Source organism: Sesamum indicum, linkage group LG11, assembly GCF_000512975.1.
Source record: "Sesamum indicum cultivar Zhongzhi No. 13 linkage group LG11, S_indicum_v1.0, whole genome shotgun sequence".
Lineage (NCBI taxonomy): Eukaryota > Viridiplantae > Streptophyta > Magnoliopsida > Lamiales > Pedaliaceae > Sesamum > Sesamum indicum.
The window spans coordinates 1,267,925-1,294,636 of NC_026155.1; the positions used below are offsets into that span (position 1 = coordinate 1,267,925).

At 37.1% G+C, this 26,712-nt stretch overlaps 4 protein-coding genes and 1 non-coding gene across 6 annotated transcripts; 1 reads left to right on the forward strand and 4 right to left on the reverse strand.

Annotated features, from left to right (window-relative positions):
• Positions 3,033–8,735, reverse strand: LOC105173174 (AT-hook motif nuclear-localized protein 9). Its single transcript, XM_011094844.2, has 5 exons — positions 7,263–8,735; positions 4,979–5,043; positions 4,075–4,197; positions 3,565–3,726; positions 3,033–3,435 (listed from the first exon to the last, which is right to left on the reverse strand). Exons 1-5 carry the CDS (start codon positions 7,696–7,698, stop codon positions 3,316–3,318), a joined length of 906 nt encoding a protein of 301 aa, XP_011093146.1. The 5' UTR covers positions 7,699–8,735; the 3' UTR covers positions 3,033–3,315.
• On the reverse strand, positions 9,734–9,805 carry TRNAC-GCA. Its single transcript has one exon. It is a non-coding gene; the product is annotated as a tRNA-Cys (tRNA).
• Positions 10,183–11,881, reverse strand: LOC110012824. The gene is made up of 4 exons (XM_020697800.1): positions 11,765–11,881; positions 11,348–11,677; positions 10,760–10,908; positions 10,183–10,402 (listed from the first exon to the last, which is right to left on the reverse strand). Exons 1-4 carry the CDS (start codon positions 11,879–11,881, stop codon positions 10,183–10,185), a joined length of 816 nt encoding a protein of 271 aa, XP_020553459.1.
• On the forward strand, positions 13,434–15,513 carry LOC105173175 (actin-depolymerizing factor 10). The gene is made up of 3 exons (XM_011094845.2): positions 13,434–13,661; positions 14,376–14,641; positions 15,184–15,513. Exons 1-3 carry the CDS (start codon positions 13,659–13,661, stop codon positions 15,332–15,334), a joined length of 420 nt encoding a protein of 139 aa, XP_011093147.1. The 5' UTR covers positions 13,434–13,658; the 3' UTR covers positions 15,335–15,513.
• On the reverse strand, positions 15,725–18,918 carry LOC105173176 (transcription factor MYB3). Of its 2 annotated transcripts, XM_011094847.2 has the most exons (4): positions 18,706–18,893; positions 17,535–17,728; positions 16,663–16,792; positions 15,728–16,563 (listed from the first exon to the last, which is right to left on the reverse strand). In XM_011094847.2, exons 1-4 carry the CDS (start codon positions 18,747–18,749, stop codon positions 15,903–15,905), a joined length of 1,029 nt encoding a protein of 342 aa, XP_011093149.1. In that variant the 5' UTR covers positions 18,750–18,893; the 3' UTR covers positions 15,728–15,902. The 2 variants fall into 2 exon arrangements, with proteins under 2 accessions (XP_011093151.1, XP_011093149.1); XM_011094849.2 differs by lacking the exon at positions 17,535–17,728 and having other exon boundaries at positions 15,725–16,563; positions 18,706–18,918.

A 26,712-nucleotide genomic window follows, 5' to 3' on the forward strand; every position in this document is an offset into this window, starting at 1 on the left:
CCTCAAGAAGCATGCGATATATATATAAACCATCAACACCTTAAATAACTATTTTAAGTGAACTAACCAAATTACACCGATTTAAAGAAATAATATCCATATAATTTTTCTGATGGGTTGATTATACTTAAACACCATATGAAAATACGAGCTACTCTTTTTCTAAAGATATTTTAAAATTATATTTACACTCCATTCAAAAATTCTTTTCTCATATTTGACATATTTCTGTTAGCACTTAAATGAAAAATGCAAACTCTAATAACAAAAAAACAAAAAAGTTACATGAATTTTAAAGCGTGTCCCTTATTTAGCATTTTTATGTATATTTTTGTACTTTTACAGAGATAAATATAATATATATATATATGTGTGTGTGTGTGTGTGGAGAATATTTCCTTATAAATACAAAATTATTACATGAAAATATTAAATGAGGGGAAACCTTGAAAATATCTCAACTTTTTTAGCTAATATCAGTCTTTTTATCCAAAACTCTAACGAAGTATGGTTGAATGTAAATAGTGAAATTTTAGAAGGGATATAAATATAATTTTAAAATTTTTTTGGAGTAAAATATGATTTCATATTTTCAGAGGAGATCTGGGTACAGTTAACCCTTGTTTTGTCATTCTTATTTCTTCTCTCTATTTTAATGTTATTTAAAGGTTTGTTCTTTTCTCTCACAGCATTCAGGGTTTAAAGCTCTTATCTCCATCATTTGTTCAATTTAATTATATTATTTTTATTTTCACTTATCATAATCTAACATTACAATATACTTAATTCACAAAGTTTAATAAACTTTTAGTAATATTAGCATATATGGCACAATCAATGTGTATGCAAAAGTATATAAAAAATATAAATAATTAATTATTTATTAATGGATTGATTATCAATCATATGGGATGATGATTAAAAAGTGCCAAAAATTAAGGTATGCAAGTTTAAGGGGTATTTTAGTAAATTCATTAAAAATATCAAAATTACTATTATGACCAACTTTTCTAGAAGGGATATAATGAATTAAAAGGATAAATTTGGATATAATAGTAAGAATTTTCATTTATAATAATATAAATATTTTAAAAATTTAAGCACACACATCAACGGCCGCCCTACCAAAATAGAAGTACCAATGACGACTACAATTACAATCGACGTTTACCTAAGTTTGAAAAAATTCTAACCCGAACCGGATTTGAAGACATGTATACCAATTATATATATGACAAATACAATACAATTACAGTATAAATAATTTTCTGACCAATCATATAACAAACGTATAACACTTATTTTATGATAGGCCGAGTCGAGTCGAACCGAACCTCATCTGAATTTTCCATTGTTTTGGATGGTGTGGAAGGAGGGTCATGTCGCCATGCTGCCCCTCCATCTTTTGGGGCCGAGTGCTTGACATTTTCTCCCTATTATTTTGTGTGGTTATCATTATGAGAGAGTGATGAAACGTTATCTATCACTCTCAAAAGCTGTTCAACTCTCTTCTTCAACACCTTCACAAGGGAAGCCTAATGTGTATTCAATCCCTATTTGCATTCATATTCAATAAACAATTGTAAAGAGATACAAAGTCTGAACGAATCGATGGGTACAGAAAATACGAGTTGAAGTAACTCAAAAGACAAGATTTACGGTGTTACGGCTTAGGCAGTTGATCGGATCAGATAGCCCTTCGGGCAACCAACCAAACCCGGCACATCCAATTCCATTCCGATCAACAACTTGGAGGTATGGCTGAGTGGCTTAAGAATTCAAGGAAGTGAACTGGCGGGAATCTGCTACTGTAGAGGGTTGATTTGGGGGAGGGGGCGACTGTAGTTTATCGGTAGGACATAAGCGAGGCTTAGCGGTCGACGCCAAGAAAGCCAATAGACTTTGAATAGCTTGTATGAAAGGACTTATGAAGAGGATTTTAATAGAGTATCCAATCCATATATAAATCTCCCTTCTGTCTTCCCGTATGGAGCCATCTTCTTCATCCGACGTCTCTTAGAAAATGCCATCGACTGCTCAACAAAGTGTGCCAAAGTCCGTCCTGTAATGACTGACTAAACAGATGGTATTGAATCGAACTAAGGTCCGGCAAAGGAAGAAGGTTGATACTAGTTTGATTTTTTCATTTAGTTGACCGAGAATCAGGAGCAGCTGTTGAGAGGTTCCATATTGCCGAGACGAAGGGCAGCACTTCTGTACGTGATCGCGCGGAGGATTTTATCACAACTTCACCATCTACGTCTTCTCTTAACAAGACTTACTATAGATTTTCCCGCCATGCCCTCGAGGGTCTAGTGTGACCATCCATAGCATACGTTGGTGGATCTTTGCCCTCTATCCATGCTACGCTGCGCGCCCTTGACATTTCTGAGGACTCGGAGGCCCCTTCTCCAGTGTACATCACCGCTTATGATAACTTGGCTCGATCAGGCAAGAGAACGGCCGGTAATCCCCGCTCATGGTTGCTAATGCAACCATAGACAGTAAGACTGTCGGTACCAGAATGTTCATTGTTGCTGATGTAACGACTGTCCGTCAGACTGGGACAATCAGTACGACATAGTAATGGCAGAAGTGTAGAAGTCCATTGTTGTTGGTGAGTGTGAGTCCAACAATGGGATGTGATGCATACTTGTGAAGGTGTTCAAGATGATACAATTGTTGGTGGCATCACATGTCTAATATAAACAAATTACTTAAACACCCCTAAGATTACAATTCAAAAGTCACCCATCGACATAGAATACTGGACTAAACGGTAAATTCTATCACATCAAGAGCGTTTTTAGGACAATCACTCTTGTATTCATACACGCATGATGTCCTGTCTACAATTAGCCCAGTCCTACAGTATTGCAAGCAGTAGTTCAAAGCTGAACTTCAGTAAACTTCTTAGCAAATTTCAGCACAACAGAAATACATCATACAGAACAGCAAACGTAGAAATTCGCCGTCTAGAAATCACATGCAACAGAGAAAACAGAACAGAGAACTGAAACAGAACACAAATATAGATACAGTAAAAAAGATAGAAAGCAAATATTACCAATCAAAGGGTGCCGAACAGAGTTGCTGAGAAGTATCTCAAATTAGTGCAACCTATGTCAGGTAGGAAGCAACATGGTTCGAGCCAAGATGCCGTGTCTTGGCGAACTGAAAAGGCTAAATCAATGTAGTTTCTCGCACACATTACTGGATATGTAACAGAAAAGTTTGACAAATATCAAGATAAAGAAGTCTATCTATTCATGTCAATTTGACTAGGCAACCGTTGATAGCAAGATTCAGACTGGGCTAAGCATTAGCCGAAGCAACTAAATTGCCGACATTTTCATGATCTGCTGAAGGCTCTGGGCTTTCCCCAGCATTGTTCTTTGTCTTCGAGGAGCGTGGAAACAAGGCGACCACCACTACCTGGAGTCATTCACCATTCACTGTCAGTTGATCCGCATAAATTGGAAAGGGATAGGAAATTGAAGAAGAAATGAAGTAAAATTGTGAAAACAGGTCTATATCTAATGCCAAATGATCCTTGCAAGCTACCTGAACATCAGTAGCAGCAATCATAGCACCCTCGACTGTGCCACCTATCGCGCTTGCTTCAGGACCAGCGAGAATAAGATTTAGACGACCAGTTGGGGCTTGAGCAGCATTCAAATCATTGTTTGCATAATAACCAGATAAATTCAAAATATCATGGCGCCCCTACAAAGAATGAGAAAAGACATACATTATCTAATCACAGTTGTTACTGCAGGTTTAAGATGGCCATTATTGACAAAGTACAAGGTGGAAATTATTACACGACTGTAGTTCACTAGACAGAAAATGCATAGCCAGAATAAAAATCAACCATTGAGTAAAACGTCATGTTTAGTACAGACAGAAATCCATATTACACTTGCAGCATAACCTCTGCTAGTTAACAGGAGGAAGTCAACAGGTCTCTAAGAGAAGCTGAAGTGAAATAATCCCTGTACACTTTCCAGGGGCTATTTAAGGCTCATAAACAAGTAATTCAGGACTATGGTAGTAAGAGAATGGAGTACATACCTCATAGGTGATGGTCCCACCAGAATTAGATCTAACAGTTACAGCTGAGATGGTGCCAATGCCAGATAAGATAACTACAGCATGATGGCCTTGTGAAAATGACAGTATCCTTCTTCTGACGTCCTGGTAGGGGGAAAAAAAAACCATTGAGATAAAGATGCATGTATTGCAAGTCAAGTTGTAAATCATGAGTACAAAATCTAACCTAATACGCCTAGAAAAGCATAAAAAAAAATTGAAGTAGCGCCAAGTTCAAATCAATAATTAAAGCCTGCCTCTCTCTTCGTTCATAGTCCTTAATACGTAAAATCATACATAGTGGTTGCATATATGTGTATTAGATAATATCGAGCAATATTGGGTCAAACATAACAGTTTGCTTGCTAGCCTCAATAGGAAAATTGCCAGTTGCACACATATAAGTTTTCAATATTATGCCAAGACATTCAACCAAAGGGCTAAAATGCCATCAACACAAGATCATATAGCATGAACTTTTGTTTCCTCATATCTAAGTTGATTGGATTATGACAATATTTTATTCGAGTTCCTTCAAATACAAATATATCTGCGACCTTGATTGGCTTGCAACACGTTCAGTATTACAAACTAAACCGATGCTAAAGTTTTTTTTCCTTTTAATATCATCATCAACAGTATTATACCCACCAGCATAGTAAAATTTATATTGAACCCATGTTTTGCAGAAAGATACTCAGTGACTTCACATTAACAATGCCTCTCAACCAATTGATTTTGAACAAGTTTTTGAATCACTTTGTGGGAAATCTAAAAGTCAGACGAGCAATAAGCAAAAGATGCATAGTAAACATTGTAAGGCAGGATGAGATCTCCGGGGATTATATCGTGTAACACTGATATTTATAGTTACAATTGCACTTACTTCACCAGCAGCAACATTGATGAGATGAGGCATCATTCTTGCACCTGGATTAAAGAACGGTCCACCTGCAAGACAATTAATTCTCCATAAATAAACCAAATGGTAAATAGTTCAATTTAAAACATATAAGATATTGTATAATCAGAAAGATATCAAAACGTTTCATTGACACATTGGCAATGGCTTCAAAAGGTATTAACCAGACTGCTTTCATCCAACTTAGAAGAAGACTCCAATTCAAATACTAGACAACTAAATGAAGAGAACTGTTGACTATAGATGGAAACTCTAATTTTACTAGAGCAACATTACTAATACAAATACTACCGTAAGATATGGTAATATCACAATATGATGTGAAGAAAGTGTTGGCCCATCAACATTGCAAAAACTAAATAGCCATATCAGGAAGCGGTAACTAGCATAGATTGTGATATTACGAGCATTTACTGATATTTCCACCAGGGAACACTCTCACATTGCAAGATGAGACCAACTAAATCGTGAACCAGACTTTGGATGCTCGTAATCAATGGTTCAAAAGATGTGCCTTCTCAGATTTATCTCCTGATATCCGAATACCGCGAGAAAAGAATTGCATTGAGAGAACCATTCTATTCACACAACACGTGCATGATGTAGAATAAGCAGCCAAAGAAATGATGCTAAAACAATCATATCAGCCTAAATCGAGAACTTTTACATGTAAAGGCACTCATAATTTCAGTTTAAGTCTGTGTAGCATGCAACAAACACAAATTTTTTCCTTTTAAAGTACTATGTAGAGTAACCTGGAAACATACTTCCATTTCGAGGTGGAAGCCTAAGCATTTTTGTCATCCGCGGAGGAATTTTGCGTGAACCCATTGAGCGGCGGAGAAGTATAGGTACAATCATCTATGATAACTTATATAGAGGTAGAACCGGTGAGTCAGCAGCTCGAGTGACGTGGTTTTTTGATGTGTGAATCTGTGATTCAGCCACTTGTCATCAATAATGACAAGTCAGATAGGCGTCCAGCACATACCAACCTCTCATTACAGAGAAGGATGGGGAGGGTGACTCAGCAGCTGAAGGGCTCAGGTGACATGTGTCTTTGAGGTAATGTTCTAACAATCCGCTCCTTGTTATGTATCATGACATGAATAACCTATGTGTCGACTGTTGAGCAGAAGCCATTTCTGTTATCATTCACTCCCTCAGCCCACAAGCACACCATACTTGGGTTGGATCCAACAAGCAGTCACTACCTGACCTCAGAGAAAATTAACTACGCCACCTCTAGTGATGCCACCAGATTTGTGCCTTAGTAAATCAAACTTACATTTCTCTTAATTTGGTTTCTTGCCACCACTCAACTAGGAAAGTGTTCATATTAAATAGGAAATTAATGATAGATATATACTGTTTAAGATATGTTGTTCGGCGGTAAAGTAATGAGAATGAGTTATTTGCATACGCAAAAGATACTTCACACAATTTCAAACCACCAGGTTTCAGGATTATTCACGCTTCAACCTGAAATTATTTTCATTGCCTGCAATATTTTACTCTTAAGTTTTGGTAACTGTTCATGAGTTAGTGCACAATTGCTCACCTCCACATGAAACGCCTAAACCAACAATAGGTGACGACTATTGGCATGAGGCAGTAATGCAGAGAATAGCAACTATACCACTACTATCTGCACCCTGGGGCATTTTCCAGTGACGAATAGCTCAATAATGGTAATAGACTGCATTCTTGTGCACCATACTTAGCATCTTAGTTTCCAGATCTCCTGGGTAAGTTCTATTAGTACATCCCATTTGAATATCATGCTTTTAAGAAAATCTATAAATTCCTAGTATGACAAGTGCTGTCTTTAACATCATGGACCATTTCAATAACTGCGGTAGCGAAGCACATGATCATGAGTCCATGACCAACACTTGGTGTGAATTCAATTTGTATTCAATGTTTCAAGCACATGTCCCATTTGCTAATTAACAGCTACTAGTCATGAAAAACTACCCATAACATCAGCAAATTTAACATAAAAAAAAAAGTTGTTAATAGTACCAAAAATATAAAATGAACAACTCAATTACTCGGAAACTTAAAGGTGGATAAGATGAACCAAACTCGCTTGAAAACATAAAACCACATACTTCAAAATGAATAGAGAATAAGACAAAGTGTTAATCAAGATTTTCATTTCCATGAGTGAAAAGACATTACCTACTGAAGCTTAGCAAATGCTGTCACAAAGAAAGGAACAAGATGGCAAAGATTTAGAAATTACCAAGCGAAACCAGTTCTTGTTTTCGACCAGTCCCTGGTGGCCTTCCCCTCCGCTTCTGAGTGGGCCTCATCAGTGGCACAGGACTAGATGTGGAGGGCGACAATGCCAATGAAACTGCACCATCTCGTCCATATTTCCGTGGCCTTCCCCGTTTTCTGCGCACAGGTTCACCTTGCAGCATAGCCGGAGGTGGACCTATACTAATTGCTGGAGGGGGGCCTAAACTAATGCCATGAGGCGACATTCTTGATGAAGTATCCAAATGTAATGTTGGTCCGGCTAAACTTCCCACAGCGTTGGGTGGAAAGTGTGCAGTAGGATCAGAAAACGTATTCATGCTTGGTGAACCTTGTAAAGCCATGATAGACTCAGCTGTTCCTCGGTGCAGATAATAGGAAGCTGAGCCTGGTAGCGTCATGGCCTCTCTTTGATCCATGCATTTACTTATAAACTGTCTCAGATCGAAATCACTCCCCAATTGCCAAATATGAAATTTAAATTAAGTACCAAATTTAATCAAAAGCGCAGCTTGTCGTTGACCAAAAATTTGGCTCCCTGGTTACTGTGTTGGTTTACAGATTTTACAATGCTTAACATTCGGTGTTTATAAGAACTCTATCACCGTAACTCACATGAATCCCTCTTTGCAGACAAGAATAGTCAAAGAATCTGTAGTACTTAAAATTAAAAGACTCCTACAAAACCACTTATTCACACCTAAAGAATAGTAGCAGAGTAATAAGCTAAAAACAGGAAGAAAGGAGACAAAGGAAAGAGAAGTCAAGAACTGTCGAAATTCAAATGCTTTTAATTAAAGAAAAACCAAAACTTCAATAGAATATACACCTTACCAAATCAAAACAAGAAAAAATTGCCAACACGGAAAAGAGACAAACCTGATGACAATTCTGTTCTATTCTCGCTATACCATGTTCCAAAATTCCACTCACAAGCACAAAACAAACCTACAAACCTACTTCTTCAACCCTCCAAAAGTAATAAATAACAGAAACCCACATTAAGATGCAAGAAACCACTGCCTCTAAAAATCCATGCCCAAAGCAACCATGCAAAATGGTTTCGAGTAACCCATGGAAGTCACGACTATGAGAGCCCAACTCCAAGAAAAGGGCTGAAAGAAAAAAGAGTTCTTGACCATGATTCAAGAAAGTTAAAACTCTGACTGCCTGTACCAAGAATCGGCCATTGATGGACTCACTATAACACTGAAACAATTCTTAACTGAGACGCAATACATTTCTAGTTTTCTTATAAAAAGCTTTTCCTCACTCTTCCTTCTCCCTGACCCTCTGAATTCTTGGGGCTGGTGTCGTGATGCGGGCACTGTGTGTAGTGTGTGATGAGGTGATAGACTGAGTGATGCGAGTTTTGCTTTAGGCGGTTGTTGTTGAGGGATTGAATGAAGAGTAACGAGAAGCCAAAATCTTGAACAGGACAAACCACTGGGCGCGCTTGGTGGATAATTCTCATCTTTATAGAGAAGTCAGATTTCATTGTGATCGTCAAACCTTAAACCCCCACTCGCAGGCATGAAGCGTGCAATTCAATCAAGAATTGGCTTCAAAATTCCCCCTTGTTTAATGTGTTTTTAGGTTGGGAAAATTTTTGCAAGGCATTATCATGAACAAGAACAACTCTTTTTCTTTTTCATTTTTCAGCCCCAAAATGTTGAATTCTTGGATTAGATTTATGCCCTTTGGAGGATTGGATCATATTCTCCTTTAATTCAAATACAGAGAGCATTTACATTTTATAATTATGAATCGATCGAGCGTGTTGGATCAAATGTGTTGTATTCAACCAGTACAAGAAATTATAAATTTTTCATATATTTAAATAACTAATACATGAATTTTCGGACAGACTAAAACGGACTAAATTTGGGAGTGGTGCATCATAAGCTCATTTAATTTAAATGTCGAGAGTACTTATAGCTTATAATTTAAAAATTATAGATGGATCAAGTGTGTTGCATTCAACCAGTATAAGAAATTCATATTAGAAATTTTCATTCATGCACTTAAACAACTGATACATATGTTTTGCAGTCAAACAATGGTTGCTGGAAAACACAGAATGATTTTTGGAGTAGTGCATTATAATTTTCTTTAATTCAACTTCGGATAGTATCTATCTTTTGTAATTCAACAATTACGAATGAATCGAGTGTTTTGCATTCAACCCCTACAGAAATTTCATTCATGTACTTAAGTAAGTGACACATGCGTTTTGCATTTTGTAGTAAAAAAATAATTGAATTGATTGAAATAAATAAATTCAATAGATTTTAGGGTATTATGTGTAGAAGATGATATAGAATTAAAGTATATTTATGTGTGTGTTTGGAGGACATTATTGAAGAACAAAGCCGAAGAACATCCTAATATCATAATCTGTTGGCACAAATTTTGTCCAAATGGTTGCAATTTTCCTAAAAAGAAAAATAGAAAAGGGCCCAACCGGGTTCGAACCGGTGACCTATTGATCTGCAGTCAATTGCTCTACCACTGAGCTATGGACCCCGTGATGCTAAGTTCTGATCCGTATTTTTTAAATAAACCGGTATACAAGTCAGTAGTCATTTGCTTTCTCTAAATCTTGAGCTATTTTACACCCAAAAATGTCTTACAAAAACAACAAAACCAACAACATTTGCTCCTTCGATATGAAAAAAAAAAAAAAAAAACAAACCAATAGTACATCGTAATTATCACTTCTTGATTGGTTTCTAAATACTTATACACGCACATTCACCAAAACAGTACAAAATAAACAAGCTCCAAGTCTATGGTGTTCAAGTCCAACAAAAGAAAGCCAGGGCATTCTTTGTTCAGTGGGCTTGGCATTTGTGGCTCGAAAAGCCTCTTTCGTTCCAGTAATAAGCAGAAATCGCCAACAATTATGTCCCTCCAACCTGATGCTCTGAAAGTTCTGTAGATATTGCTCCATGCTTGGGAGAATCCTCGGCAGGTTTCACATCTTTTCGATGCTCCATAGGTTTCTGTCCATTTAGAATGTGGGCATTGTTGAAGGTATCAAAGGAAGGAGTGCGAAGGACGCAATATGCAGAGAAAGCCATCGAATTCGTATGAGCTTCATAAATCTGTTGTATCTTGTTGCTATGGAAGTTACAGAGGAAAGAAGACAACTAACTCTAACTGACTTGCTACTCGGGACATGACGTGGCCCAATGGAGTACAAAATAAATGATTCAGCAATAGCGTGAGAAACACTAGCAAACTAGAGAAGTAAAAAACGCGACTTCGACTATCCAGCATCAATTAAGGTTTCATCCTCTCCAACTGGGTTATCTGTTGTAAGCTTAACTGGTGCAACATCTTGAGCTGCAATGCGATCATCAGGAAGTTGAGGGAGAGGCAGAGATACTTCAGCAGCCCCCCCACTAGTGGGACTAGCGCTAAAGAGGCTAGACCCAACTTGGACCGTAAGAAGGCAAAGGACTTTAGAGGTAAAACCTCAGTGAACATATCAGCAGTCTGCAGAGAGCTACGAACATGAACAGGGACAATGAAACCTTCCTTGTAGGTGTCCCGTACGATGTGGCAATCAATTCCAATATGCTTTGTTCACTCCTGGAACACCGGATTTGCAGTAATGTGCAAAGCTGCCAAATTATCACAAAAAAGTTGAACAGGTAGTGAAATAGAGACACCAAAATCAGATAACACATAACCAATCCAACGTAATTCGCAAATGGTAGTTGTCATACTACGATATTCGGCCTCTCCTGTGGAATGAGAAACTGTAGCCTGCTTCTTAGTCTTCCATGATATCAAGGCATCATGAAGAAAAACGCAAAAACCAGTCAAGGAGCATCAAGTATCTAAGCACGAAGCCCAATCAGCATCGAAGAACGCCTTAAGGGTTAGGGAATTTTGAGCATGAAAAAAAAGTTCCAAGGAAGGACAACCTTTCAAGTAGCGAACAATGTGAAGAGCAGCGTTTCAGTGACAGTCACAAGGGTGTGAGAGAAACTAACTGAGTTGTTGAACTGGGTGCGAGATGTTAGGCCACGTGAAGCTCAAATACAGAAGACGCCCCACCAAACTCTTATACGAGCTAGGATTAGACAATAAGTCACCAGATGTAGGAGTCAACTTCAATCCTCGCGGCAATGGGGTAGAAGCAGATTTTGCATTACCCAAACCAGAATCTTTTATAATGTCAGCAATATATTTAGTCTGCGATACATATAAGCGAGTTGAGCTTCGAGCAATCTCCAATCCCAAAAAATACTGAGCGTCACCAATGTCCTTAATAGTAAACAAGACATGGAGATAGTCTTTTACAAACTGTATATCAGGAAGGGAAGGACCAGTAACAAGTATATCGTCAACATACACCAACAACACCAAAGGTCCCAACGGTGCATGCTTGACAAACAGTTTAAGAGTAAACTTGACATTCCATTGGCACTATGCCTGTTTTAAGCCGTATAAAGAGCGTTGCAATTTACAAACAAGGCCAGGGGCGACATGATAGCCTTCTAGAGGGGTCATGTAGAGATCTTCCTCCAGAAATCCGTGAACGAAAGCGTTGTTCACATCCTGCAAAGGCCATTCTTTAGTAGTAGCCATAGCAAGAAATAAATGAACCGTGACATATTTTGTTACAGGAGAAAAATTATGTGTATAGTCCATGCCCGCAATTTAATTGTAATCTTTCGCCACGAGGCGAGCCTTATATCTGTCAATTGAGCCATTAGCCCAAAGCTTGGTTTTGAACACCCATTTGCACCCAATCGCATGTTTCCCAGCAAACAGAGGAGTCAAGCTCCATGTATGATTTTGTTTCAGAGCTTGAAGTTCATTTTTCATGTTAAACAACTTCAAAGAAAGTCTTACATAGTGTTTGGTTTTGATTTTTCAAAATATGCAGCATGTTTGGCCTGCTTTGTTTTGGCTGTTTTAGGTTTATTTTAAAGTGTTTTGAAACAACTTTTTTGTTATTTTTTGTCCAAAAAATAGTAGACTAATTGTAGGCCCTCATTATCATTGGAGAGTTGATTTTTACATGTTAAATGTATAATATTTTCTCCGATGAGATTTATATTTAATTTTTAAATACAAATATATTTTCATTTAAACACTTAATATTTTGTACATAATATTTTTCTACATCATTGAAATAATTAGAAAAATTAAAAAAATGCAAAATAATATATCAATTCTACTCGGTTAATTCAAATATTACATTATTTAAATCATGTATTTAATTTTATAACCTCGAATAGAACATCTAACAAAAATATTGTTAATCTATTACTAGAGTGCATTTAATTATTTATAAAAGTGTATTTATACAAAATATATTTGTCCTTTTTCTTAAGTATATAATTAGAAAATACTATTTATTTTAATTCATTCACAACTAAATAAATTATACATATTCATACATATATATAAATATATATAAAAGAGACATAATTTGACAATGAACAGTACTTTTTGTCTCCCACTAACCAACATCAAACATGCCATACTTATTTTATATAATCTCCAAAAACAAATCCAAGCATACACACTATCTCTAATTTATACTTATTTATCTTTGTTTCTCTCTCTCTATCCACAAAACACATCAAAATAAGTTAAAAATAAAACCGAACATAGTGCATATTTTTTTTGAATTTTCATCTGAAATATTTTTCGAAGTTCCTTTTTAACACGGTCTTTCATTTGTTCCAAGATCATTGAAACCTTACCAGCGACGAACTTCTATCGGATATTCCGTCTAGAAAAAGCCTTTTTTGGGTAGCGTTACATAAAGATTTTACTCACTGTTTCTCCGTCCAACCCTTAATGAGTACAACTGTAAAAAGATAACTCGGAGGGGATGCACATGTAATTTTTAAAAAAAAGTATAATTTTATATTTTTTTTAAAAAGTTTAATTGTAATTAATCTTGAAAATAATACTCAATCTCTTCAAAATCTGTAAAAATCAAACCCATTGTCTGATTTGTATTTTTTTTTTTTAAAGGAAACTTAATATAAAGTTTTCTTACTGTATATATCTAAAATCAATGTATATAGTTTTTCTTAGCAACTAATTATTTATTAAACTCCACAGCCTGTTCCTCAACGTGGGGGAGAGTAACAATTTGTTATATTGGGGATGAATGAGCAGCCTCAAATGGCAAAATGAGATAGCAACCTTCAGTTTTTTTTCCCCTATATAAACACAAACAGCCCTGAAATATCTCATATCCTTTTGAAAAATTCTTCATCTCCTGCCAATGCCCTACCAAAAATCAAGGATCCCTTTTGCATCCTCTCTTCTCCTTCTTCTTTCCCACTGATCATTTCCTTCACCATTTCCTCAAGATTCAGAAAATTTTCAATACACAAAAAAAATGGTATGTCATTGCATTCATATGTGTGTGTATTTCAAGAACCCTTCTATTAGAATGTGTTAGATCCCTAAACTTCTTGTCTATATGGATTTGCATGTAACTTCTTTGGACGTGATTTTAAGAACAGTGGCAAAATTATGATTGGAGCGTCTGTGCTTTCTCATTGATATTGACATTCTTGATGAATAGAGAATGTATATATGAACGTGCACACGCGTGTATCTTTACCTATGTGTATGGAGATCTACGGGTACAATTTTCTTGATTTTGTGAAGGGCAGCATCATCAGATGGTGAAAATATTATGAGTTTGGCAAAATGACTTTGCCCATGAAAATTTTTTGGATCACATCAATCATGTGATTGTGTTTTCTTGTTTCTGTGTGTGTACCTCTTTCTTTGATCATGGAAAATGGGATTCTTGGATTATAACATTTAGTAAAGAATCTGTGGTATGTTACAGCAGCCTCAAGTTCAGGCGTCCTTAGCCAATGTATAGGATCACGGAATGTTGCAATCCTATGAATTAAACTACGTTGATTTCTTATGTTTCTAAGTTTTAAGTATTCCCTTAACGAATCTCTTGAAGGGCATTGCTATAATTTCAGATGGAGAACTGATCTCAACAAAACCCGCCCTTTTCTTCGATTTGATCACATTCTTACGCAAAAAAAAGCTAGTACTATTAGCTTCATTTGATTTTGTCTGTACCTTACAGGCAAATTCAGCATCCGGAATTGCTGTGAATGATGAATGCAAGCTGAAATTCTTGGAGCTGAAAGCAAAAAGGAACTTCAGGTACATAGTGTTCAAAATCGATGACACCGTCCAAGAAGTGATGGTGGAAAAGGCGGGGAACCATGGGGAGAATTATGAGGATTTCACCAATAGCTTGCCTGCTAACGAGTGTCGATATGCTGTGTTCGACTATGACTTTACCACTGATGAGAACTGCCATAAAAGCAAGATTTTTTTCATTGCCTGGTAAGATTAGAGATAACTACGTAGATTTCCTTAGAAGTTTGAAAATATACATAGAGCACTCAATTTTGAAAAATTCCAATGACATTTTCTGCAGTCTACAAATTTGTCATGTAAAACATGGTTGCAGGAGTTGCGGATTTTTCTCTAACAAGTGGAGTTCTTTTTTGTAATGTGTTTAAAGCTTGTGCATGTCAATATGATTATCCCTGGATGTTTGGCAGAAAGTACCTTCACGTTCAGTTCAAAGAGCTCTATCTTAATCAAGATTCTTCCGTTCTTGTATAGATATTTTACTTAAAGAATTTACGCAACTATAGACTTTTTCACTTGTTGATCAATCTGGTTCAGTCCTCTCATCTTGTTTTCTCGAACAAAGAGATTTATAGATCAGGATCCTGATGCATACAGATATACAGAAGGTCCAGGGGGAGCAAGATTTTCCAGGAACACCACGTTTCTTACTTCATTACCAAGACTTCTCTGGATATATGCTAGTTTTCAAGAATGATTGAGTTTATTTCTTTAACAATGGCTGGTTGCAGGTCACCAGACACTGCAAGGGTGAGGACCAAGATGTTGTATGCGAGTTCAAAAGACAGATTCAAGAGAGAGTTAGACGGAATCCAGGTTGAGTTACAAGCAACTGATCCCAGTGAGATGAGCTTGGACATCTTCAAAGAAAGAGCTTACTGAAGTTTGTTTTTCCATATTCAGCTATTCACTACTTCTTTTCTGTTCTTGATCTTCCTTTTGTTTTCTGCTCTTCCCATGTCAACTGGGGCTGATTATTGGGAATTCATTAAAGTATTCGAGCAATTGAACTATCTTTATTCCTATTATATTTGAAATGTTATATTCATGTATTCGGTACAGCTTTTCTTGAGCTTTTCTTTTGTCTAGTATGAAACTTATACGTCATAAATAATTGTGAATTTTATACTCGTGATATGCATATGTAAAATACGATATGTAGTACTTGGTAGAAACACAAATGCATTTTTATAGGTTTTTACAGAGTAAGTTGTTATCGCCATGTCTGCTCGTTACTTTTTGCAAACACTTTCCTGTTTCTCAAATTTGACTTTATCAATCATTCAAAAGCATAAATTTTCGCAAACACTCCAGTAAAAATGCCATACATCAGTGAGAAGGTTTCCACCTGCATTCTCCAAATCCAGAGATCATCGAAACAAGCAGCCAAAAACCTTTAGGCACTTGACTTCAGAACACATTAAAATTGACCTAAAGGAAGCTATGTGCTTTAATTGAAGGTGCTTTCAGTAAAAATGCCAGGATATAAGCTGTAGTAACAATCAGTTTGTCCTAACAAGCTCATGTCATCGTTACTGGGAAAATTCAAAAGCAGCTGTAGCTCAGATTCAGATGAATCCTCCATTTCATTTGAGCTGCTGGAATCTGATCCTGGCCGCCCATCTTCAACACACGACTTGCCACTCTTGCACTCTGCATCATCGTTTAGGTTGCTCCCTGCTGCAAGAAGCGCCATTTCTGTAACAGTTCCTGATAACTTATCGTACTTTGTAGATGAAGACGAGATGGGACTTTGAGAAGTAGCATTTTCTCTCTTGTCCAGCTTCCGAAATGTTTCTCCAACATCGGAATTCCACAATTGTAAGAAAAAATCAGCCTCTGATTTGTTTCCGGCCGATTGTGGAATCAACAACAGTGATTGCCTGGAAAGACGAACTTCAGCTTCTAGTCTAGCGCTCTCCCACTGTGTCATGTGACAGGTGGAAAGAGACGAAAGTAGACAATTCAACGGCCCCTTGGCTGTCGAGGAGGGCTTATGAGTCTGGGGATCAATGCCCATCTGAAGCAGTTGTTTTTTCAGATGTGTGTTCCACAAATTCTTGATCTCATTATCTGTCCTACCGGGGAGTTGAGATGCAATGGCGGCCCACCTGAAGAAGATGAAATTGTAACATCCATGAATCAGACAACGGGTGGAAATTGATAAGTTTGTGTTGTATGAACATCACACAACGGGTGAATCAGACAACCTATTTCCAAGAATGCTATGCAGCTGTATGACAAGCTTCTCTTCTTCAACAGTAAAGGGACCTCTTTTGATGTCTGGTCTGAGATAGTTGGTCCAACGTAGCCTGCAACTCTTCCCGCAACGAAGAAGTCCTGTAAAACAAGAGAGTCAATACGGAGATTTGCAAGGAAGAGATCAGCAAATAGGTCAACATAATTTGCCAGGAATACTAGGGAGCTCAACTTCCAAGAACGAGATCCGCAAACGGGCTCATGCTAAAAGACTAACTATGTTTTAATTTGATATTGTTGCTACAATCAACAATCTGGCTTTTATGCATAAATTGAAGTGAATACAACATCGGATTAAGTTCCAAAAGTTGGACTTTGCTCGAACGCATTGTTCAATATTAGCAAGGCTGAATTTTAAGCCGAAAACCAAGGAGATTTATACAAGAGGAGGAAAGAGCTCTCTCTATGAATTTCTATGAATCATGAGCAGAACAGAACGGCAAAAGGACATACTCAGAAGAGGATTACAAGATCAAGCACTTTTTGTTCATCTCTTCCCTTTCTTGCAATATCACTGTTCATCTCTATCCTTTCAAGTTTCATATAAATCAAGAACCTTGAGACTTGAATTAAGGACTATGAATGCTTGCATATGCTTAATTCCTTTCTAGTCATATGTTTACAAAACAAGTCAACTTCCTAGGATTGCTACAGAATACAACACAGATTGAAACAGGAGAACGAACTCAGATTGAGGTTTCTAAATTCTAACATCCAACCAGCTTCAGAAGTTGGACAAAGGAGGTGTCTCTGCTCAGACACCATTGCTATCACAACAAAACCTTCTTGTTGAAGTAAACAAGATTGGAAGTACATATAAAACCTGCAAGTTTGGGGAGAGAACGCCAACTCCCATGCCCATTCTTGTTGATATACTCCACCAATTTCTCATCTTCTTCAGGAGTCCAAGGCCCCTTCTTCAACCCCTTCTTATCACAACATGGTTTCCTCCCCATCAAGAGACACACAGAGCAAAAATCCCAAAATTTCTCTATTAATTCTTGTAGACAAACAGCACTACAAACAGAAGTGAACAGAAAGCAAGAGAAGCTCCTAAGATAAAATGTATAAACACACACACAGAGCAAAATCCCCAAAATTTCTTTATCAATCCACGATGACGAACTGCACTACAAACAGAGAAAGCAAGAAAAGATGCAAATTCTCGAAGCTCCAAAGATAAAATGTATAAACACACACACAGTCCCACTAACAAATTTTCGTTCTTGTCTCTTTTTTCCCACATCAATGATGAATAGCAACTACACAAGAGAACAAAAGGCAAGAAAATTGTGCTTTCAAACATAAATGTGAAAAGACCAGTCACAGCCCTTTATAGTTGAGACCGGCGTCTGCTCAGCTGGCTGGTCATGCATTGAATGCACTCACTTACACTAATATATAGAATTATTTTATATTTTCTTTATCTAGATGAAGTGCAATTATTTCAGCAACATGGACGAGGATATTGAATGATTAATTCAATGCAATAAAGAAAACAATTCGTACATTAATTGCTGCTCTCTGTTGTTCCCTCCCTCTCAGGTTGCTCAGTAATTTATTTCTGCCAAACATTCCCTCATCCACATACATATATATCAATATATTAAAGAAAATTTGAGCTTGATGTGATTATTAATTTACCATATCAATAAAGTTCAAACAGAATGATATTTTCAAAAGATGAATACATATTTGATATGAAAACTTAACAAATACTGCTCAAATGGGCTTCCAAGAAATGATTTTTAGCTGAATCTCAGAATCCAATTCATTGATATATATTATAACTAAATCACAGTAGGAAAAGATACAAGAATTGCTACAAAATATGAGCTGAGAGAGCAAAAAGGGTTGGTGAAATTTCAAGATTTGAGCCGAAAGAGTTGTCACTGTGTGTACTGTGTGTGGGGCAAGGAGTAAATGCAAGGAATCACAAAACAGAGCAAATGGGATGAGAGAGAGAGAGAGTGAGAGAGAGAGAGGGCACTTACCAGTTACCACACAAGAAGAAGAGAGCAAGTGAAGATGAAAGCATTTAATGGGCTTTGTTGAATGCTCTCTCTGCATTCAATATGAACATGCACTCTCTCTTTCAAACCTATACACCCACATGCATATACATATATCTGTAGAGAGAGAAAAGCATTGCATTAATGGCTGGGACAGAGAATCATGCAGCAGCATGAGGGTGTAAAAGCACCTCTTTTCCCTGTTTTTTTGTCTGTAAACTTAGAATTATACTTCTCTTCCTCCTCAATATTGAAGTTTGAAAAGTCTGTTGCTTTCCCCTTACAGGTTGCTTCCGGATAAAATTCATTTGAGGTAATTACACTCCTCTCCTTCAAGCTTTCATATAATTATAAATAAATTTCATGTGTTTAAAAATTTATGTCCAATACTTTTTAGATTTATTTCCGTCTAATAAATAGGTCTATTCGTTAATAAAAAAATTCATTGAATTTTTTAATATTAACCAAAACTAAATGAGAATTGATATTTATTTTCAATTAATTTATTGTAATTTATTGCAAATCAAGTATCATAGGTAAATATAAAATTTTATCCGATTTTTTTGTTAATATCAGCAAATTTAGTGAATTTTGACTAATCCAATGAACTTATTTGTTATACGAAAGCAAATCTCAAAGGTATTATATGTAATTTTTTAAACAATAAGTGATTTACGAATAATTATACCAAACATTAGAAAAGCGAGTGTACTTATTTAGTTTCCAACATTTGAGTTCCACTTTAAAATAATTCTTATATTTTTAATTCACTTCAAATTAATCCTTTTGACACGGGTATTTTTCATATTACCCTCTACAATTTTTCATTTTTTAGAAAAAATCATTTTAATCCTCACTTTTCATTTTCAACAGCAACTTGGTTCCTTGCATATAAATTTTAAAAAATATAACTATTTTTTATTGAAAGTACTTATAATTAAATAATTATTTAAATAATAATTTAATTAATGACATACAAATATAAATTTTATGAATATAACGATGTTCTTGTAATTTTTAAATAAAAAAAAAACACTTGAATAAAATTAAAAAAAAGTTTAAATAAAAAATAGAGCAAAATTTTGTAGCTTCTGAAATTACACAGCATTCTTCAATATTGTAACTAACATATTCATTTTGTTATTTACTTTTATTTTAGAAGTTCTTTTTTTTTGTTTATATATTTTTTCTATATTTTTTTATTTAAACTTTTCTTTCTAACCTATTCACTCAAGTGCCCTTTATTTTGAGAAATTCAAGTTCATTAAATTCAACAATAGTTATACTTATTATATATTATGTGCACCAGATTTTTGGGCTTGAATGAGATAATAAATATAATTATTGTTGAATTTAATGAACTAGAATTTTTCAAAATAAAGGGCACTGAGTCTCAAACTCAGTCAATCTAATGTATCTCAATTGATATGATTTCTTAAATCCAAGAACTAATTCCGTTCTATCGAAATTAGAAATTTCAATCATATCGATCAAGCTCTCAAGACTTTCATATGATGACTCTCGCGAGTCAGTTCAGTCAGTCGACTATCTTACCAACTGACCCACTAAAATTGCATAGACGACTTAAGTCAAACGTCAATGAAACACGACACTGCAATACTTAGTGTAAATGCTCTATAAGACTCTGATGCCCTGTCTTAAGGTCTTCGACTTGGAATGTTTCAAACTAACCCTCAAAAATTAATTTCATAGTTGCCAACCTATGCGCAACCCAACTCCATAGGTTTAACCTTTCGGTCTATGGGTATTTGTTGTCACATTGAAAGACCGTTCAGTGTAAGTAGTAAGCACAACAAACACATAAGCCAATAATGAATACTTTATTCAAATGATCAATATTACTTTGATAAAGATTGATGAATAGAAAAACAATCAATCTAATTAGCTTTTTGGTCGCCTAAACAACTCCCACTCCTCTACCGGCAAAGGTGGAGGAGCCATCTACATGTAGAAACCATTTTCCTTTATCCTTCTCAATGGGCGTCACCTCATTTACGAATTCAACTAGCGCTTGGGTCTTGATAGTTGTCCTCGGCTAGTAGGAAGTATCATAAACGTTGAGCTCGACAACCCACTTAATCATCCTACCTAAAATTTCAGCTTTACCTCTATGTTGCTTGTAGTGGAGATTAGTACGCACAATAATAGAATGTGATAAGAAATAAGGATGTAGCTTGTGTGTTGTTATTATTAAAGCAAAAGCTAATTTTTCTACCTTAAGCTACCATTGTTCAGCCACATGCAATACCTTACTCATGTAAAAGATGGGTTTTTGGTGACTCTCCTCTCCTTTGATAAGCACAAAGCTTACTTCGTTTTGTCCCAAGGCTAAATATAGGTATAATGGTTCGCCTGGTGCTAGCTTGTGAGCAAGAGTAACTTAGCCAGATAGGTCTTTAAGTCTTGGAATGCCTGCTGGCACACCTCATTCCAAGAGAAGTTCTTAGCTTTTCAGAGAGCTTTGAAAAATGGCAAGTTGTGCTCTGTTGAGAGGGATATGAACCTGGTAAGGGTCGCTATGCGACCAACTAATTTCTAGACCTCGTTGAGGTCAATAGGGGGTTTCATTTCCTAGATAGCTCGGATATTATCTGGATTAACCTCGATCCCCTTTTTGGTGAACATTTATCCTAAGAATCAGCCACTCCATACCCCCGACTCCCATTTAGCTGGATTCAATTTCATGCGGCACTTCCTTAGTATGTCGAATGTTTCAGCTAGGTCATTGATGTGCTAGTCCATCTATCGACTCTTTACTAGCATGTAATCGACGTAACTTCCATGTTACGCCTGAATTGTTCTCAAAACGTGCGATCCACCAGGCATTGGTAGGTAGTACTTGTATTTTTCAATCCAAATGATATAACAATATAACAATATGTCCCCTCCCCCCCAATCTGACGAAGCTAAACTCACTTTTGATCATCGAATTAAGCATAATTTGGTGATAACCTGTGAGGCATCCATCAGAAATAACAATTCATGACCAGAAGTGAAATCCACCAGCTGGTCTATACGAGGTAAAGGATAAAAATATTTAGGATGCGCTTTGGTAACATCTCGAAGACCAACACACACACATACCCCACTTGTTGCTTAGCTTGGCTATAAGTACCACATTGAATAATCATTCTAGAAAATGGATTTCCTTCATATGCTCTGCTGCCAGGAGTTTATTTACCTCTTCTTGTATGGCCTTATCCTTCTCCGTACCGAAGTGTCTCTTTTTCTGCTTTATAGGAGGGAAGGCTGGATTTAGGTTCAAGCTGTGTACTGCAATGCTAGGTAATGTCCACAAGATCATGAGCTGACCATGCAAAAACGTCAGCATTTTCTTGCAAAAAAATAGTTAATCGACCTACTAGTGCAAGATTCAACTGGGAACCAATCCTGGTGATTTTATCTATTCTCTAAGTATCAGCTGGATACTTAGCAATTCTTCAGCTGGTTGCATGCCAGCAGTAACCTGCATTTTCTTGCTTATCATACTAAATGGGTCTCTTGCCATTCTCCCTATTGGGATGGTCTATGTCCATCTCTTTTCCGCTGTTTTTTTTTTTTTTTCAATTCGACATAGCATTTTCGGGTTATATATTGGTCGCCTAAGACCTCTCCCCCTCCGGTTCCAGTAGAAATTTTAACTTCACGTGGTATGTGGAAACAACCGCTTGGAAAGCATTTAAGGCAGATCGCCCTAGGATCACATTGTCGACCAGTGGCATGTCCATGATAAGGAAACGAACTATCTTGGTCGTTCTAATGGGTTTTGCTCATAAAGGAGGGGGATCAAAATTTGACCGAATGGGCATCCTACCTCTCCTGCATAACCATACAATGAGGTATCCACGGGCTCTACCAGGATATCGTCTGGTGACCTCTATTGAGTTGCCGAAGTCAGCAAAAATGTGTTGAACAGTGTAGCTAGCTACAGTAGCAGAAATAACAAGTGCGACATTATGAGGTAGATGCACTCCCTGTGCGTCAGTAGGACCAAAGTGGATCATGGGATCCCCTACTGGCGCTTTTGTAATCAATTTTCAGACGGTTGTAGTAGCTCGTGCATAGGCGCGTCTAACTCATCCAGAATCCCCATCAGTGGGTACTCCTGTTATCATATAAATCACACCCTTAGCGGGAGTACTTTCTGGGTTTAACTCTTCAACCGGGGCTCCCTTCGTCCCTTGTTCCCTCTTACAATAGCCCTCTACTTGTTCCTTGTTCCTATGAGAACTATGGTGATGAGAGCGTTCTTCCTTTTGCTCGCCTCTTTTCTCCTTGTCTGCGTAGTTCTTTGGATGGCCGACTTAGATAAGCTTTTCTATTTCCTGTCTTAATTGGCGGCACGGGTTGGTGTCATGCCTGTATTGTTTGTGATACCTGCAAAAATATTTAGATTTTGGGAGTTGGGGGTCTTCCTCTGAGCCCTTAGGCCATTCTAAGGCAAGATGTTGGTCAACTGCCATGAGCATTCTAGTTGGGCTAGTGATGAGTTGAATATAGTACTCGTTCTTCTAATCGAGGGAGTTCAGACATCCTGGGGGCTCTCTTTTGCGAGTGGAGGACAATTCATTCTCCTTTCATTTATTGCGGCTATTCTTTTTCACCAATCAGGCGTCCTGCAGTTTCATGTACATGTCAACTCGGGCTAACATGTCTAAAAAGTCAATCGTTGGTTTCTTAGCTAGAGACTCGAAGAGAGAGCCTCCATGAAGTCCTTGAGTAAACACACTGACCAACACCTCTTAGTGAGCTATTGGGACCTCCAGGATGGCCGTGTTGAAGCGTTGAAAGTAGGCACTTAGAGTCTCCTTCTCCTACTACTTGATCCCAAAAAGGCTTACAGTCTATTTTCGGTACTTCTTGCTGCTGGCAAACTGGTGCTGAAATAGGGTGATAAATTCTGCAATAGATCTAACTGATTCAGTTAGGAGCTGGTCAAACCATTGTTAGGCAGCACTCGTTAGTGTAATAAGAAAAACACGACATTTGATACCATCAGTATACCTGTGAAGTAGGGCTAAGTTTTCAAACTTACATATATGCTCAACTGGGTCAAGTGTACCATCGTAAGTAGGTAAGTGAGAGGCTACTTGAAAATGAGCAAGGAGTTCCTCCGCCATGATATGCTCGCTGAAAGGAATCCCACGCTCAGTAGGCATGGCCTCTTTTTTCACTTGCTATAAAGCTCCACCACCTTGACTTCCTGGTTTTGCGCCTCCTTGCAACTGGGAAGAGAGCCCTGCTCCGCTAGCTTAAGAATCACAAAGGATCGAGTTAATGGTATCCATGATGAATTGACGAAGCTGCTCACAGAAGAGCAGGTTCATAGCCACAAGTCCAACTGTTTGGTCGAGAGTTGGATGTGGCAGCTCCTAAGGTTGGATTTGGAGTGGAAGCATTGGCAACACCTGAAGTTGGATTTGGAGGTGGAATGGCAGAACCATGTACAATAGAGAAGGAATAGTTTCCCTTGTAGGATCCATTGTTACCTCCATTATCTGAATTAGTCATTTCTCACATTAAACTTCAGGTGCTCCCACAGATGGCGTCAATGATGCAAACTAAATTTTTGGCAACACCACAATGATCGAAGGATCTTCAAGAAAAATTCAAAGATCCACAGGCCCCAACCCTACGAAACAAAGGTTAACACTCCGATACTTAAGTCATAACGATTTTGCTGAAAAAGAGTAAAGAAAACTTGAATTAAAGTGAGAATAATGGTAAGAAATGATGACAAAGTGTATTTCATATGGAGTGTAAAATATAAGCTTAAAATAGCCTAAGAACAAGAGAGAAGAGAATGAGTGAGAGTTTGAGAGTGGAGAATAATGTTACCAAATGACTACACAAGACCGCTATTTATAGGCATATAAAGAGTAGGATACAAGGTTTGTTGTGGACATTGCTTTCTAACCTAAAAGCCGAAAGGAAGGATGTTCTCCATACCTATCCAGAACTGTAGTACTCCTAAATGATTGGCATAGCATGGGATTAACTAGAGCCAGCCAATGAAGGCGCCGCTTCCTCGACCAAGCGAAACTTGCTTGAATTGGCAAAAGAGGTATTCCCAGGTAGGTCCATTCATCTACAGCTATATTCAGGCCTTTTGTTGTGTGGTATGGTAGCATAGTAGTGGTAGTTGAATTGAAGAAGAAAGTCGCGACATGCTAAAACAGTACTAGAATCAAGGAGGGTCGGCGTATGATCGTAGCCCGATAGCAATTCCTATGCCTTTCCAATCTGCCGTCTTTGCTTAAGTAGGACTCCCTAAGGTAAAGAAAGTATTCAATGGGAAAGTAGAGGAATGAAATAAGAAAATGCGGAATCGTATTTGCGGGTCAAATCGTTTAAAGCAAAGATTTCGTTGGTGTACCATGGTAGCAGCTAGTTTTTCTTGTCTAATAGGAGGAGGGCTATATATATCCATCTCCCTTCTCGTTCAATTCCACACCGGATTCAATATCTTCTGAATCATGCCCTTTCTTCTCCTGAAAGTTGATCCCTTCCTACTACGGGGTAAGAAGTAAGAGTTCAGACTAAAAAGCCTGGTCTACTTCCTGCTCGATGAGGGTCATCAGGTCAGGTGGTAATTTGGATGTGTGATTCCGCTTTCACTACTCAATAAAAAGGTCAGGGCATCCCATTTTATATGGGAAAGAGAGGCTATCACGGCCTAACCAATAGATACATTCTAGCTCCCCGCATGGTCCCAACCTTCGCTTCGCCCCTGGCACTAATCAAAATCTATCTCAATTCATGGCATGTCACAATGACTCAACGAATCTATCTGCATATAGTCATTCCTGGTTCAAAAATGCTGCTTTGATAAGACTAAGACCAGGAATGGGGCGTATGTCTTTGATAAGCGCGATGCCATTTGAAAGCCCTTTGAATCAGCTTAGTAACTGAACAAACCGTGTATGATTTGGACTTGATTCGACTGAGATACATCAGGTTGACTAAGTCTTGCCGAATCTATCTGAAAATTCGACAATTCATTACTCATGGATTCCCAGCTCATTTGCCATCAATCTACTAAGAAACACCTAGAGACTTTTTAGGATGGCGTGTCCTAATATATTGGCCAACTATATGATGTATCCGTCCAGTTATATGATGACGTGTTTGTTGTTGGAATGCACTTGCTTCTCGAGTCTGTCAATTTAATAAAGTAGGAGGCAAGCCTGTGAGCTTTACTTCCATACTGATGGGCCAGTTGGGCTGATCTGGCTTACTCATGGGCCCAATCCAAGAGTTTTAAGGGGCATCAATCTAAATAACTACCTGATGGTAAATTCTTTTAATTAAAATAATTATATTTTTAAAAATTTACATGTAAGGGAGTTGATAGCAAATTGAAAATGAACAACGAGGTACTAAAATATTTTTTAATAAAAAAGAAAAATATATTATAAGGGTAATGTGAAAAAATCAGGTAATGAAATGACTAATTTAAAGTGAGTTAAAAAGATATGGATTTAATATCCGGACTAAGATGAATTTTATCCATTTGCTTCACATATTATATATCTCATTCACTCCCCTAAACTAAAAGTGAAATACTTCAACTTTCTTTGACTATAGGTTCATTTAGTTCAAGTGAGAGAAAAAGAGAAGTGAAAGGGGGAGGGGAAGTGAAATAGAGAGGATGGAGAAAAAAAAAATTCTTTTAAGCTATTTGGTATGATTGGAAGGCGAGTAGATATTGAATATTTTCACTTGTTTGGTACAAGGAAACAAATTGAGAAGAAAAGACTATTTTTTATAATTTTACTGAATAATTATTCTCTTTATTTTGTATTAGAAAATAAACATATTAATATTATTTTCGTATATCAAAAATTTAAAAATCTTATTTATAAAAGTATTTATCAAACAAGAACAGGAATATTTTTTATTAATAAAAAAAATTCATTGTTGACTTCGATGCGATAGCTTTTTCGCGATTTTATTCTTATTGTGTAA